The sequence below is a fragment of the Watersipora subatra genome, chromosome 3, assembly GCF_963576615.1.
Source record: "Watersipora subatra chromosome 3, tzWatSuba1.1, whole genome shotgun sequence".
NCBI lineage: Eukaryota > Metazoa > Bryozoa > Gymnolaemata > Cheilostomatida > Watersiporidae > Watersipora > Watersipora subatra.
In genome coordinates, this window is record NC_088710.1 from 19,194,392 (window position 1) to 19,210,129 (window position 15,738).

Consider the following 15,738-nt stretch of genomic DNA (forward strand, 5'->3'; position numbering starts at 1 on the left):
CCTCACCAGAATGCCTTGGCTTAGTCAATGAGTCTGGATCGATGAATGCTGAGCCTTTCATAAAGTGGATGGGCCTCTTAATTTATCATACAAAACTGTCTGCTGATGACCCTTTACTGCTGATTATTGACAACCACATCAGCCATATTTCGCCCCAAGTCAATCAAATGGCCAAAGAAAATGTAGTCATGACAACTTTGCATGCAGCCACTTAACCCGTCAGTCTATGAGCCACCGAAAACTCACTATAATTCTGTTTACAAAGAATGGCTGTTGACAAACCTAGATAAAACAATAACCCTCTATGATGTGGGAGAATTGGCTGGAAAAGCTATGACAAGAGCAATCACACCCCAAATATAATATCCGGATTTACAGCAACAGGATTTGCATGATAGGGATGTTTTTGATGATACTGCATTCCCTCCATCGCTGGTCACTGATCGTTCCAATCATGAACAAGCAGTTGCTGATGTCAATATCACCAGCACCAGATCAGCCAACAGGAGGTCTTCAAATAGAAATCAACCATCCCGTCATCAATGACAAGACGGTTGCTGTTGCTACAATGGTGGATGTTGTTGTTGCTACCCTTCAGATCAGAGGGGTTCCATCAGCAGTCACTCCGGATGAAATTTGTCCCTCCCCCGCAGCACCACCGCGGAAAGCCCACACAAACAGAAAACAAGGTAAAGGTACATGATATAGGTACATGGTACATTTAACAATACTCACGCTACTATATGACACATCTACAAATAACTCATGTTCATCATGTTTTTCAGCACCCACACACTCAGCAAGTCAAGCTGACATAGAGAGGTCAGCTCCAAATGATTTGTCGGCATTAGCTAAACCAATTGTCATGTCACCCAGCCTCCAGGAACTCAATGAAGGAAGTGTGCCCAAACCTGAACTCTAGTTCAGGCATCCCTGTCGCCCAAGTGCAATAGGTCAGAGCCCAACGAAATTAGAGATAAAGCTCTAAAAACTACCACAGACACTATGATTAAAGTGCAAGAAAATAGGCAAGCCAAATTAGACGAATTTGACCATGCTGGCAAGATGATTGCTGAGCAGCTCCGTCAAATTCCAAACAAACAATTAGCCTCGACCGCATTGTTGAATATTTCATTTTTTTAATCTTCAACATTTCAAAATATGTAAATAGAATTTAGCCAACATAATTATTAAAAATTATAAGTTTACAGCTGCTTCAGTGCAGAGGGGTTGCATCCGCAGTCACTCCAGGTGAAACTTGTCCCTACCCCGCAGCACCATCGCAGCAAGCCCACACAAAAAGAAAACATGGTAAAGCGCTAATGCTCACCGACACATCTGTCAAGATAGCCTTAAAACTGGCAACTAAGCAAAAATGGATCAACAAAATAGGCATAAGAAAAGGAAATTGAATAAGAAGCCGGTTAGTGAATTCGACAGCTCTGATGAAGACCTTGACCCCGTACTATCAAAATCAGGCAAGGGATTTTGTGGCGCTACACTTTTAGTGCCACAAAATCTCTCGCCAACCAAAGCTAAACCAGTGTAGCTAAATTCTTCATAATGTTGTTTGTGTTGGTCTCCATGCAGAACATGGTCAACATGCGATATGATAAGAAAAGCTGCAATCAATGCTCTTCTAGCTGCTGCAGTGCTATTCACAGGCTCCCTGCCAGCAAAGTTTTTAAGGCTTTTCAGCTCCCTGAAGGTTTGTGTACCGATGGTACAAACTCTTTACTATTACCAGAGGACTTATCTGCACCAGGTATGATATATTTATGATATATACAGCCCTTGACTTGGATTGATGAATGTTTTTTTCTTTGGCTGTCTGTATTGTGAGCCCGGCTCTACACAATTGTGTGGTGGATTTGTGTAGTTGCTCACCCACTCAAAAACCTAGACCTGTTTCCAACAATGAGATGGATGTTATTGCATGTGCTGAACTTGATTTGAATGCTGTCATCCAACACATCCATATGTAATAATATACATTAACATGGAATATAGTATTGTGTCCACAGCCATCATTTGATAAAAAAACAAGACATTTATATTGGTCTCTGAGCCGTCATAATATATGTCCCAGTATCATTATTGTTTTGAGCAATCACATTGTATGAAATACTTCGGATCATTAGAGATGAACTTTCTGACATGAAAGCTAATATGTGAAAGACAGTGAGTGGACCTGTGGTTGTGGCAGGAGATGGAAGGTGTGACACAGCAGGGCACTCTGTCATATATGGGCTCTATAGCTTGATGGATTGTGAGACAAACTTCATTCTATCAGTCAAGCTAGTAAAGGTAGTCAAAACAATTTGTTATTCAGGGGACAATTATAACAGCATATTGTCACACTATACAGTGCATTTAAACTTCCTACGATGACATGAAATGATGTAAATTAAATGTATGTATGTAGGTAACAGAGGTATCCAGCTCCAATGCTATGGAATTGGAGGGACTCAAGAGATGTCATAGAGATATCAAACGCAGGCTTGATCATAAGAGAGTTAGTCACGGACCGGCACAAGTCTGTGAATGCCTTTCTAGCCAAGAATTAACCTAGCATTAGGCATACATTCGACCCTTGGCATGTTGCAAAAGGTAAACATAAAAAACAACTACATTGTCTTTGTCATACATGATAGTCCTATCCCAAAAATGAAGGGTTTTAAAACTTATTCTTGTTTGTAAGTGGTATGGAATGCCTAAACCTGAGCTGTAAAAGCTACCAGTATGATTGAAACAGCTAAGCCATCCCCTTCATCAGTTGACTCAGCAAATCATCGTCCATGTTACGCACAAACCTCAGACTGGAGCTGGTTATTGTAATGTTACTTAAATTGAGCTTGGTTTCATTCACCTGGATTGAATCACTTTTATGGTTGATTAACGATTGTAGGACTGAAGACTAAAATGCTAGACATCGGTGAGATTGTGTCGCTAAGAAAAACTCTCAACTGGATCAAGCCTGTGATCAGTCATGTCTACCATCGCACTGAATTCTCACCTCTCAACTCCCCTCTTCGTCTGGAAATGTGGAAAAGTGTTCCATCCCATCTACAGGTTGGTAACTTAGTTGTAGGCCAAAACAAGTACTTATACTGAACGTACTAGCAGAAGGCCACAAAATACCAGTATCATCAGTGATGGTGTTCAATTGGTTAACTTGCTACTAAACTGAAGCATGTTCATATTTTATTCTTTTGTTATAGGATATCCACCAACAAGTTTCCTGATAATATTCACTATAAAGAGTGTTCTCATGACGACTTGTCTGGTGTTGATGGTAATGGTGAAATAATAGACTGGCTGCTCAAAGGTAGCTAACAGTTATAACTAATATAATAACATGTTTATGGTAATCAATAACACCGAACAGTGAGGCAGTGTAGCTGCCTCAATAATTCATTTCTTCTTATCCACAATTAATTCATTGTCAAACAGACACATGATTTAAATAACCCTACAAATTGTTATTTATATGGTCATGCTTTAAGTGGAAAGGTATGTCAAGCCCTAACTCCTGTGGTGGAGAAAAAAGACATTCTTGAGGCAGTGATAAGAGCCAGGTCTGCAGACACAGCAGCCCTCGAGAGCTATCATGCCAAACTCAACAGGAATGCACCAAAAATCGGTTACTTCTCATACTCTGGTATGCAGTCAAGGTATATAGATCACGAATGTTTAGCATTATTTGACCATCATACAGTTTTTATCGATGGTCTGAATAATGACCCTTTTCTGGACCCATTGTGTGAAACAAGCTTCCAGTTGTTGAAGAAATTGACCGAGTATCCAGTACTGAGATATCCAAACTTTAAAAATCATTCTTTGTGCATACCGATTCTATTGAATTTGCCCTAGGGGCTCAGCTCAAAATGCCTGTACCAAAGGTCAAATGGTCTACAAAGTCAGAATATACAGAAGTATTCTACCTTCCAAGACTTTACACATTTACTAAACTAAGTAGCTAAAATTCAGTCCTTCCCACTTACACACCGTCAGTCAATACCAACTGAGACAAGTTTCACCGTCAAAAAAATCCACTCATGGGTGCAAACAACAAATACTCTGTCACCACCGATGGCAAAGGAAGTAGCCCATTTTGCCCGAAAAACATACAATTGTATTGCCTAGAAACAGTCATCACTACTGATCCCTAAGCACTACCACAACCTGTCAAACTACCAAGGGAGGGCATAGACTAGAGCAGCTATCAGGACTGCAGGCTACTTGCTAATTGGAGGCGAAAAAATAGCTAAATCCATCAAACACAATTGTTTCCTAAGTAGAAAACTTGAAAAAGCCTGCATGGGGCAAAGGCTATTGTTAAAAAACAAACTACCAGTGCAAAGGCTAGAGTCATCTCTAATCACACGCGTGAGGATGGAAATTTTTTGGCCATTCACTGTCAAAGACATGTACATTCGTCACTATTCACCTGTCTGTATTCTAAAGCTGTACAAGTGGAAAACTTGGGTGACTTGACAGAATTCCATTAATATACTGAAAATGTGTTCGCTGAGGATAAGAGCATGGAAGGACGAGGAGAATTCTCATACGCAACAAGCCAGTGTGATGTCACCGTCGTAAAATGGAATAACAACAGCTTTGTCCATACAGCTAGCACATTTGCTAAGGTCGAGCCTCTAAGCTATGTAGAAAGATGGGACAAAAAGAGAAGGCAAAAATGAATGTCACAAGGCCATTTGCCATAGCAATTTACAAGCAGATGGGGGAATGGATTTGACAGACTTCTTTGCGTCTTGTTATCGCCACCACCTCAAGCAAAAGAAATGATACCTGCCAATATGTTTTCACTTTTTGGATCTCGCCATTTCAAACAGCTGGGTTATTCATAAATGGCTTGAGAAGGCTCTCCCCTCGATCTGCTGGCCTTTCGAAGCAGCATTGCAACAGCCCTAATTGGCAAGGGTATACCATTGGGAAGCAAGAAAGGCAGCGGTCATCCAGCATCTGCTCATGCAGTACCTCCCACTAAAATGTCTCAGCTACAACCTCCAGCTATCATCCGAAGGAATCTGTTGCTTGGCCATTTTACAGAAAAGAAAGAACAGAAAAATGCTTCACGATGCAAGAGCATGGCTTGCCCAAACCGGTGTAGTGTCTTGCCAAGTTTACCTCTGTCCGGAGTGCCTTGCTGACTGTCATCAGTAACTCGTGGAGCAGACACTCATGTGCGTACTAAGACTATTTGCTGTAGCTCCTCATGGTTTGAGGTTGTCACAGTTAATTTGCAATTTTGTAATGTCTGCGAAATATATGCTGGCTGAGTGATACAAATATACATGTCATAATATATATGTCATACATGTACATGTGACAGATCTTGAAAAAGTTCCCATTATGACAGCCCCAAGCAACATATTATTCCTGTAATTAGCTCTATGTCCACCTACGTGAACAATGCGAATTGGTAAACGAATGCATGGTGTGCACATACATGGACACAGTGAAAAGGAATTGATGTCAATTTAAAATTTGTTATAATAAGGAAACATTGGTCTTAAAACCGATTGTAAAATCAACTTATGTAGTGGTTTGACCAACTAAAAAGAAAATCATGCTAAAAGGGTTAATATTTAATATGGATAAATTACATTGACATGCGCAATTTCCTTTTCTCATCAAATAAATATTATTACAGATTTGTTGAAATTGTTTCGCGTACTACATATCTTACACACGCTTTCCTTCCAATATTAATACAAACATTATTACTACATCAGTTGTATTATTGCAAATGGATCTGCGATAGGTGATTTTTTTTATCCCCACAATACCGCTGACTCCTACAAATGTGCCGTTTCAATTTAAATACCTTCAATTTCCTGTTTGACTTTCATTTGCATTGACCATCAACAAACACCAAGGTCAATCACTAAAAACTGTCGGCATTCACCTCCTAATACCTTGCTTTTTACATTGGCAGTTGTATGTTGCGTTGTCTCTAGTAAAATCTCCGACAAAAAATATTGTTTAGCTTCATGCACTTTAGTGGTGTATTTAATTCCGATCTTATTTTTATATTTGTGCCAGTGTTATTGTATTTAAAATTTTGATGGACAACTTCTGCGAATGTAAGCTTTTTTATACACGCACGCAAACACGCACACACCTCTATGTACTCAGTGTCATTAATTCAACATAGTCATGATTATTATTTTGTTTACTTAGTCCGTATTAATTGTATCAGTATCAAATCATTTTTCTTTGTAATCATTGTAGTAGAAGACTTGATCTAGCCATTGCTAATTATTTAACATTTAAATACCTTTATTGGTACTTCCTTTTTTCCTATAAATTTATTTGAATTGCACAAAACACGTCTCAAAATATGAAGTTTTAAAAAATTTGTACTTTGTTTTGCCATATAACAAACTTTGTATAAATGAACTTTTACATATTACACATGGTATACAGGTTTGGTGGTTGATATTCCTACTGGAGAACCCATCACCCTAAAAATGGGTAATACATCATTCAACTACTTTTTAGGTCGTGTGGAAATCATAAAAGTAGGTGTCAGTCAGCTCAACCATACTAGCCAATTATTAAAAAATAAATATATAAGTAATAACCTACAAATGACAAATACTTTATTATATATATTTAGACTAGCTAAGTTACTAAAAATTAATTGGGTAAATAAACTTAGCTAATGGCTACTAAATTACCTGCTACTGTTTATATCTGGCGCGAATGTGTACCAAAGTAAGAAATGTTTTTCAACTGTTGCAATTATGCCTCGAGCTTTCAAATATTTGAATTATGCATTGGCTGGACACACACAGAAATAAACAAATACCTTCATTCAAAAATTTGAATAAAAAATGTTGCATAAAAATACATTTTCTATGCAAAAAACTTTTCTATTACCCAGGCACCGCCGGGTATTCAACCAGTATGTATAATGCTTGAGCTCTTTTTGGTACTATTTGAACTTTGTGATGAACAAAGCTTTCAACTCCCACCTATGCACCATTAAAATTTCAGTTATCCAACTGATTTACATGTATTTTATAGTAGTTTAATACCAGTTAAATGTTTGACACTATGTTCACTAATTGAGATTACGTGTAATCAAGGAGTGTGGTAAAGTTAAGATTCTAAATCTTTGGTACTTTCGATGTACGTTTGTTAGTGTTCAACTGTTTTGAATATTAAATGAGAAATGTTTGGAGTGAAACAGCCGTGGAGCCAGCCCAGCTTTGGATAACTAGACCTTATAAAATTAAAGGTTGACTTGAAACAAAAATTACATTACGGTTATTTGGTATCAAGATTCACCACGTCTTACTCTGCTGTTTTGTAGGTGCAAAATATGTGGAAATGTGATTACAAGCTCTTAAAAGCCAAAAAATGAACAGTTAATCACAGCCGTCACGAAAATGGCCGTAGGTTAGAATATCTATTATATCTCAAGGAAGTAACTTGCTAGAAAGCTCATTTCTCGAGTTTCTCATGTTGGGACACTTGATGTAGAAGTATGACTGCCATAGATATTCAATTACCTGTTATTTCCGTTTGTCAATTAGGCTAGTGACTCGGGTTCTAGCACTAGATACTGTTCCAACCGCGTAAGTCAGCTAGTTACAAAAATGTAAAATACATCATCGACTCACGCAACCAAAAATCCTTCAATGGTGAAAAACATCAAGCTACTGAAAATTTTTTAACTGCCATTCAAAAGCCAACTGCCCATCACAGAAAAAATGTTTGCTGTCTGCTGAACCATTTGCATAGTATGCTGCTGAATTAATATGATGTAATACATGATTGTTTATATTGTGACCTCATCAACTGGGGCTCTAGTCATGAAAAGCATTACAACCATTTGCATGCGAACACAAAAAAAATAAACTAAGGGTTGTAAATTAATTGTGAATTATTGTAATGATGCTTTGAAATGGATGGTTTTATGTTACTTTTGTGCAAATGCAGCCCTGGCCTAGGTTTGTGGGTCCGGCCCGTTGGGTCATTTGACAAATGATTTAGTTGCTTAGCAGGTGCTGTGGAATACTCATCTTTTTTATTACAAGAGATTATGTAGCATGCAACATGGTTATGACTTGGAGAATGATCTCCACATCAAAATCTAACCTTTTGCAAAAAATACAGCATCCAGACTTTAATCGCCCAAAGGCTTTTTCAAAGATACTTCAGATGTTTAGACTGAAAGAACTGCAAAATGGTCAGTGCTGGAAAAAAAGCAAGGGTGGTGTAAGGACACCCGTATGGGCATCACAACATTTTTGTGGAACAAAATGTTATGCTCATTTTAGTCTAAACTAAGATCATAACTGTTTGAAGCAGTTCCTCGTGTGGATTATCCAACCAAAGGAATGCTTTATCAATAATCAATCATAACTAATACATTCATGTATTTTATATTGTCATTAATCACAAAATGTATTTGCAACGTTTTTAATGCAAAACATAAACTCACATTGAAAATGTAGCTCAATTTTTTAGAGACTCTTGCATGACAAAGAAAAAAAAGAACAAAATTTCAGTCACTTTTTTTTCGTTTAGGCCCTGCAGTTAATACACATCTGCTATCGACACTGTCTTCAGAGTGGGTCACAACAATGCTGCAAGTTAAAAATCATAAGTTCACCCACAAAAGCTTTCCTCTGTAAAATAGGTGGTTAGGAAGGCGACTGGCCAAAAGACTAATTCAAACTTTGCAGAAGTGTGAAATCCTTGAAGAAACAAACTGTGTAAAAAGGGAGCCAAAGACAGTTATGCCCAAAGATAGTTGTAGCAGCAGCAGTGAAAAAGATGTCTGCAAAACACGCTTATCACAGATAAGACTCGCACAAGTCATTTGGGAGTACACTAACAAAAAGTAGACATGTACCAGAAAAGTACATAGAGAACACCGAGATATAGCTCACATTGATACCCAAAAGAATCATATAAAGTAGATGGTAAGGAAAAAAGACAAGTTCACTTTAAGCAGATAAAATAGGCATACCTTCCAACCTTGAATAGGATAGGAGCCATAATTCTTGAATATTAAAAATAACCAGGGATCAAAACCAAAGCTAACAGGTATGGTAAAATATGGCGACCAAAAACTGAATTTGGACCAATAAAGGCATCAAGGACAACCTCAAGATCACTCATGAACAAGCTTAGCAAAGAACTCACTGACCTTTTCTAAGAAATTACTGCAGCTGGCAATGATGTCCGAGCACAACTGTTCTGAGCAGCCAAGATAGAAAATTTACCAAATCTTTTCTATAGATGTTACGATTTTCAAAATATTTAAAGGCAGCTATGCTTATTCAGACTAACATGGTATGAATTGAGGTTCTGCAATTAGTCAGCGAAAAGAACCTTAGAAATTACACTGGGAAAACTAAACAGACTGAAAATAATAATAGAGCTCATATAAAATTTCAATACACTACATAATCAATGGAATGAATATACTTTACCAGCTCAACGAGTTTATATGATCATAAACTTGCACAAAACAACTCATGCAATCCAAGATAAACCTCAAATGAAGCTCCATATCATCACTGAATTGAAAAATGTGAACAAAAAGTGAACAAAAAGTGATATATACCAACAACGTATTAGAACTTCGTAAAAAGGAACGGAACTGTGACTATTAGAGTGCAAGAAAAATAAATCGACTTCTAGAGCTTCAAGATAATAACATGGATGATGAATTCAAAAATAAATAATCACTTGCCACAACAACAAATAAAAAAGAAAAACACCCTCATGTTTAGCGCAAAAATAGTAAAAGGCTATTTGGAAACAGGAAATAGCAAAGTAAAAACTAAGGAAAAAATCAACAAAACTGACTTTAGCTTGTCCTTGAATTTACAATTTGTAAACACCTATTTGCACTCACCTTTTGGACATGTACACAGTATTGTATTTGAGGCTACGTTCATCGATAACACTGCGGGCTGGGGTAGATGAACCTCTCTGAAGTTTTGATATCAAGTCTATTGATCGCTGTTTCTCAGCAGCTTCTCGTTGCACTCTAGCAGCACGCAACTCCTCTAAACTTGGCTTAGCCGGACATTCCGGTGAAGAGTTCCTATGTTTTTTGTGTTTTTTCTCTTTTTTATGCTTGTGAGGCTTAGAGTGAGTAGTATCAGCAGGTTGGCTATGGGAGGGAGAGGGTCCATCAACGGTGTGTGAAGGTCTCTTTCGGCTCCTCTTACCTTCGTCAATCCTTACAGAAATCTTGAAGAAACAGTAAAATATTCAGTAATAATTAAGGATTCATTGCTGGAATGATATTTACTAAAAGAAACATGGTCAAAATTTATGAATGCTCGTGTGACTACTACTCTCATCAAGTGAAACACAAAAAGACAGAGATAAAAAAGTGATGGGCTTTACCTCTTTCGACCTCCCATAATAAACATCTTCTGTCTGTTTTTTCTTATTCAGGTAAGCTTTCATAGATTTCAAAGGATCTGTGGCAGTCAATGTTTCTTGCTGACTGAAGGTGGCTCTAAAGATAAGGCAACAAGTAATCATAGAAGCACTGTCTGTGACAAGCACCATCAACAAGAGCTCTATACATTAGACGAATCAAAATATAAGACTGAGCTAACATTGTGTCAGCAGAGATCAATAAAAAAGGGTTCAATATAATTGACATAATTGATCACATAGAGGAACTATTTCTCACGGAAGTAGTCATATAATAGTAAAGCAATACATAAAGCAATTCACTGGTTTTTTTGCCGTCATCAAGTCGGTTGCACATGCACTCATTCACGGAAAAGCTGCCATATTTGTAGAAAAAGATCGTTTTTCTTTTATTTACCAGTACTTTTTGGTGTTGTTTTGATACTATACTAAAAAAATTGCAAACAAAAGCATCGTTTTCAAAAGATCATTGCAAAAGCTTCGTGTTTTTAACGATAAAATTGTCTATAAAGGTGTACATTTCATTTGTACATTCAAGAGAGAATGAAAGAACCGATGATGTTTTTAACATGAATTGTACATAATAGGAATACAGTTGGTAACAGAGATAACAAGTATGATTGATGAGCATAACAAATTGGTTTGCCCCAGAAACCCACCTGAAACTGTCCTTTCCATCCTGCTTGTTCGACCTTGAAATAGTCTCATACCAAGGTTTTTCACCTGAAATAACCAGAATTATCAGAGCACGAATCCATGTTCCAAACAAATAATCATGCAATTTATGCATCATAATTGGTAGTGACGCTAAGAAAACATTACTGAAACTGATGGGGACAATTCATGTGTCGATAATTGTCAGAGGCAAAACTGAGTTGTAATTGATGGCCAATACAACAAACTATTGACACAAAGATTTCAGTTATTAGAAATTTAGTGGGCAATTTCTATCTGATAGACCAGCAATGCCATTTCATATCAAGTTCAAAACAAAACACACTGTATTTCACCATTGACAATTTTACGAACATATATTTATATATCACTATCAACTGACAGCTTAATAAAAGTACATTTATATTTTTATGACTTGAGATTTCCAATGACTTGGATGGAAAACGTGCAGGACAAAAGAAAGTTAAAGTATGGGGAAGGCCAGAGAGTGAATTTATTAATCTTTCACATTGTGCAGCATTGGCAGATAGAGGTTTTAAAGTTTTGGCTCAATCAATAGAGTATGGGAAGATTATCATACAAAGGAGACTTACTAGAGAGCTCAGCAGCACTCTGTCCCAAGTAGGTAAGATATCCTATTTTCTTCTCATAGTCTTCCTGTGCCTTCTTCTTTTCTTTTTCATACTCCCTGTTGGCCCCTTGAGACTTTTTCTTCAAGTAAATAATCTCACTGCTATAATACCCCTAGGTAAGATGTCTATATACAGTCAGCGCTGACAACTGCATCAACTTAGTGACTTGGTTAGCTAAAGAAGAATATCAATATGATCAAATTACATAGTAAGGATGCAGCATACCTCGACATACGAGATCACGACAAATGCATCTTGCGACTGAGCTCGTATGTCAATTTACTCGCGTCTCAAAGCACTATTTCCTATATAAAATAGCTAAATACAAACTAATCTGTTACCCTACTATGAAAAAAAATATAAAACAGGATCTTGCCGTGGGAAAATTTAGTGCCTAGGCTAACATAATAAATACCTATTTAGCTGTAACAATCTGCGATAAAATGTAACATTACTATACAGCTTTAATACATCATACTTAGAAGACGCTTGAGACTATAATCCTTCCCGAATGAGCTTCGCTGCAATTCTTAGTAGAGTTGCCCCGATTTTGAAATCGGTATCGGTGCCGATACGGGTGTTAAGTATCTGAATCGGTATCGGCCGATCTTTTCTTAAAAAATCGGAAACTTCAGATACTTTTCACATATCAACTATTTAGCAGAAATTCGTATTTTAGCCTGCTACTTTAATAAAAAAAATCATCAGCTGCAAGTTCCTTACTTTTACCAAATAAATTCCGGGCCTGTCACACAATTTATTTCATGTCTATAGCCTAATAAACATCCACACAGCTGAGCAGTCTTTTGGTTTTAGTCAGGACGTAATCACAAAGTGCGGTATTTCCCCAATTACAGCGATATGATTTATTGCAGCCAATCACGAACAATAGAACCATAATCAGAAACAAGAAAGCGGTGTAATGTTTCAATTTACTAGCGTTGCGAAAGTAATTTGAGCATTCGATGCATAAAGTTATCCTTGATCCTTTAATCCTTGATCCTCTCTTGATCCTGATTATATGATGTATCGTTTGTATCGCATAAAATAACCTTAATGGCTTATCGGTGTTTAGCCTGTCCTCCATCATCATCAGCAAGCAAGTCCTTCTTCAGTACGACTGGCTGCATCGATAGTGATAGAAGATAAAGGCGTCTCGCTGAGATAATTGAATCACTAACGGTAATTAAAAATGCATTTATTTGCTCTAGACTTGTACAGGCGCAGCAGTTCGTTCAGCAGTAGAAGAAAGACTTCATTATCACAGAGAAAGTTGTACCATTAACAGTAATTACCATTATTAATAACGTATTTCATTCAAGAAACATGGACTGTTTTGATATTAGATGCACGGTATGTTAGTATGTGAATATATATATATATACTGTATATATATATGTATATCTTTTTTCATAAATACAAACAAATAAATACATCAATATTTATATTTTCTTTGCATTATATTTATATTTGCATAATAAAATTACCAATAATCTATGCAACACAAAAGAATCTGAATCGGTATCTGAATCGGATTATTTTTCAATAAGAATCGGTATATCGAATCGGTATCTGAATCGGCTGGTGAAATTAGAATCGGGGCATCTCTAATTCTTAGTACTTGGCCGCCGAAAATCACTAAAAATTTGCGATTAACTTTCCCTAGACATTAGGTCTTAGTGAGATGAAAAATACAAACAAATTATATTTATCTTAATCAGAATTCACAATATTTTTATATCAAAGTAATAGAAACATCAGTTTATTACATCTGTCAGTGTAGTAGATAAAGACAATACCGTGATCAATAGTAGATCTGTAGGAAGTATCTGAAATCGTAGAGTCATTTAGGACCTGATATAGTAAAGATTGGGGCATCATTAGTAAAAACTTACACTGGTGAAACCTAGAGAATTTTGCTTACAGTGACACAAGTTAACAAGCAGGCCAATTTGAGACCAGGAACCTTATATGCACAACATACATTCTGTTCAAAATCCTCAAATAGATTGATATGTTGACCAGCAGGATACGCTGTATTCAATGGAGTGTAGACAGACTCTGGCACAGGGCTTTTTTCTCCACTATTTTCATCAGAGCTGAGGCTAGGCTCTTGAGGCAAGTCCCATCGAGTTGCTTTCTTCTCCTCCGCCTTGGCTGCCTTGGCTCGTTCACGCAACACTCGTATTCTCGCTTCTTGTTCCTGTGAGAAGGAAGATGGACACATGCCAATTTCTCACAGAGAATGCCATGTCATTAGGGTTTAGGCAGTGAGTTGCATCCAAACTAGGCTAGACGCCAGTCAAACATATCTGCTTAGATAGCCATAGATAGTTTACATAAATTCTTATGATACCCAGATATGCTTTGCAGCCAAATTGTTAGCACAATATTTGTTTTCCAAGATAATTAAGGTTGAGTTACTACTATATTAAGTACTACATAACGAGCTTTCACACTTTTAGTAGTAGACGCTCCTATGACATAAACCTCCTTTTCCTGTTATCCTAAATTCAACCTAATGTAAAAAATTAGTGTAAAATTTTTGCTTCATATTATATACGAAATTCCATATAAGGTAAATCGTCAAGTCAGTGCATGTTGTCAAACTCGATTTGATCAACAAGAATCACATAGCCTTAAAAATATCATTTTCACTCTTGCCGCACTTAATAGAAAAACGACGTATATGGGTATTTCTATTACCCTACAGGATGAAATTCTTCGCAGAGTTGAATTTCGCGAAAATTGTCTTTTCATGCATATTCGCGGACTACATTATTCGCCGATGAACACATTCGTGAATAAATTACCATAAAACCTCTAATTGAACGTCGCCTCTATTTGAACGCCGCCTCCAATTGACCGCCACCCTGAAAGAAAGGTTGAAAAATAGACCGCCACTCTCCAATTGAACGTCCATTTGAAAACCACTTTGACATTATTTGATCTTTACGAGTCCATAATAGCAACTGATCAGTAGAAAAGTAAATCGTATTAATAATGAACCGTTTATATTAATAACAATTAATTGTCTTGTTATCCAATTCCAAAGCTTTTCGGTTTTTTTCATTAAAACTTCGAAAGTGACACCATAAAAAACCGTACTTTTCGGACTAATAGCCGTTACTTTTTTCGGACGATTTGAGCCATGCGGCTTATATAAGGGTGCGGCAATTCTGTAGCTTTTTCTTTCACCGCTAGGGCGCATTAACCAGAATCTCCGGTTAGTGCGCCTCTAGCGGTGAAAGAAAATACGAAACAATGCCAAACGGTACTGTTCCGTTTAGACACTAGGTTAAAAAGCGTTGATTAATACAAAACAGTGCCGTTAGGCACTGTTTCATTTTAAACAGCGAAGTTGTTGCCGCGTTAAAAAGCACCGTCCTGAGTTCTGCAGCCTATACAACGGTGCGGCCTATGTATTGTTTTATTACCGTTATTTGGAAAATAAAGCAGATGAGGCTTATATAGGGGTGCGGTTTATAGTCCGAAAAGTACGGTAATCAATAACGGTCTCAGGATAGTAGTAGTTCTCTGTTTAACACGGTCTTTCTACTTCAAAGAAGCCTACATAGAGAAAACGGTTTAAATTTGCGATGGTAGATTGAACTTCGAAAGCAACGCCATATAAATAACTACTGTCTCAGGCTAGCAGTAAATTCTTGTTTAACGCGGTACTAATAATTTGAAGGACGTGCGTATAAAAACCAGTTTACAAGTTTTGGACCAAAGGTTATGTTTACTAAACAAACTTTTACGCGTTACATTCTCAATGCAGCACGTGAAAGCTATGCTAAAAAATGTTTGGGTGCTAATATTTTCACCACTAGTTCAGCAGTGCAAAAGAAGAGTTGAGGTCAGAAGATATTGTGGAAGGTATTGGACAACTAAAAGATGTTCGTTCCATCAAAAGCAACAATCAGAACGCAGCTATCCGAGCAAAGGACAGAAATATTTTTGTGGTAAAAACGTTAATTTTTGTTTCTGC

General features: G+C 37.1%; 1 protein-coding gene across 1 annotated transcript in view; it reads right to left on the reverse strand.

Moving 5' to 3' along the window:
• Positions 1-15,738, reverse strand: part of LOC137390223 (leukocyte receptor cluster member 1 homolog) — a 36,565-nt gene that overhangs the window by 15,949 nt on the left and 4,878 nt on the right. Inside the window, exons 3-7 of the mRNA XM_068076532.1 lie at positions 13,732-13,950; positions 11,709-11,826; positions 11,100-11,163; positions 10,405-10,519; positions 9,905-10,245 (exon numbers count right to left, since the gene is read on the reverse strand). Coding sequence (XP_067932633.1) covers positions 9,905-10,245; positions 10,405-10,519; positions 11,100-11,163; positions 11,709-11,826; positions 13,732-13,950 — 857 coding nt within the window. The remainder of the gene's footprint in view (positions 1-9,904; positions 10,246-10,404; positions 10,520-11,099; positions 11,164-11,708; positions 11,827-13,731; positions 13,951-15,738) is intronic.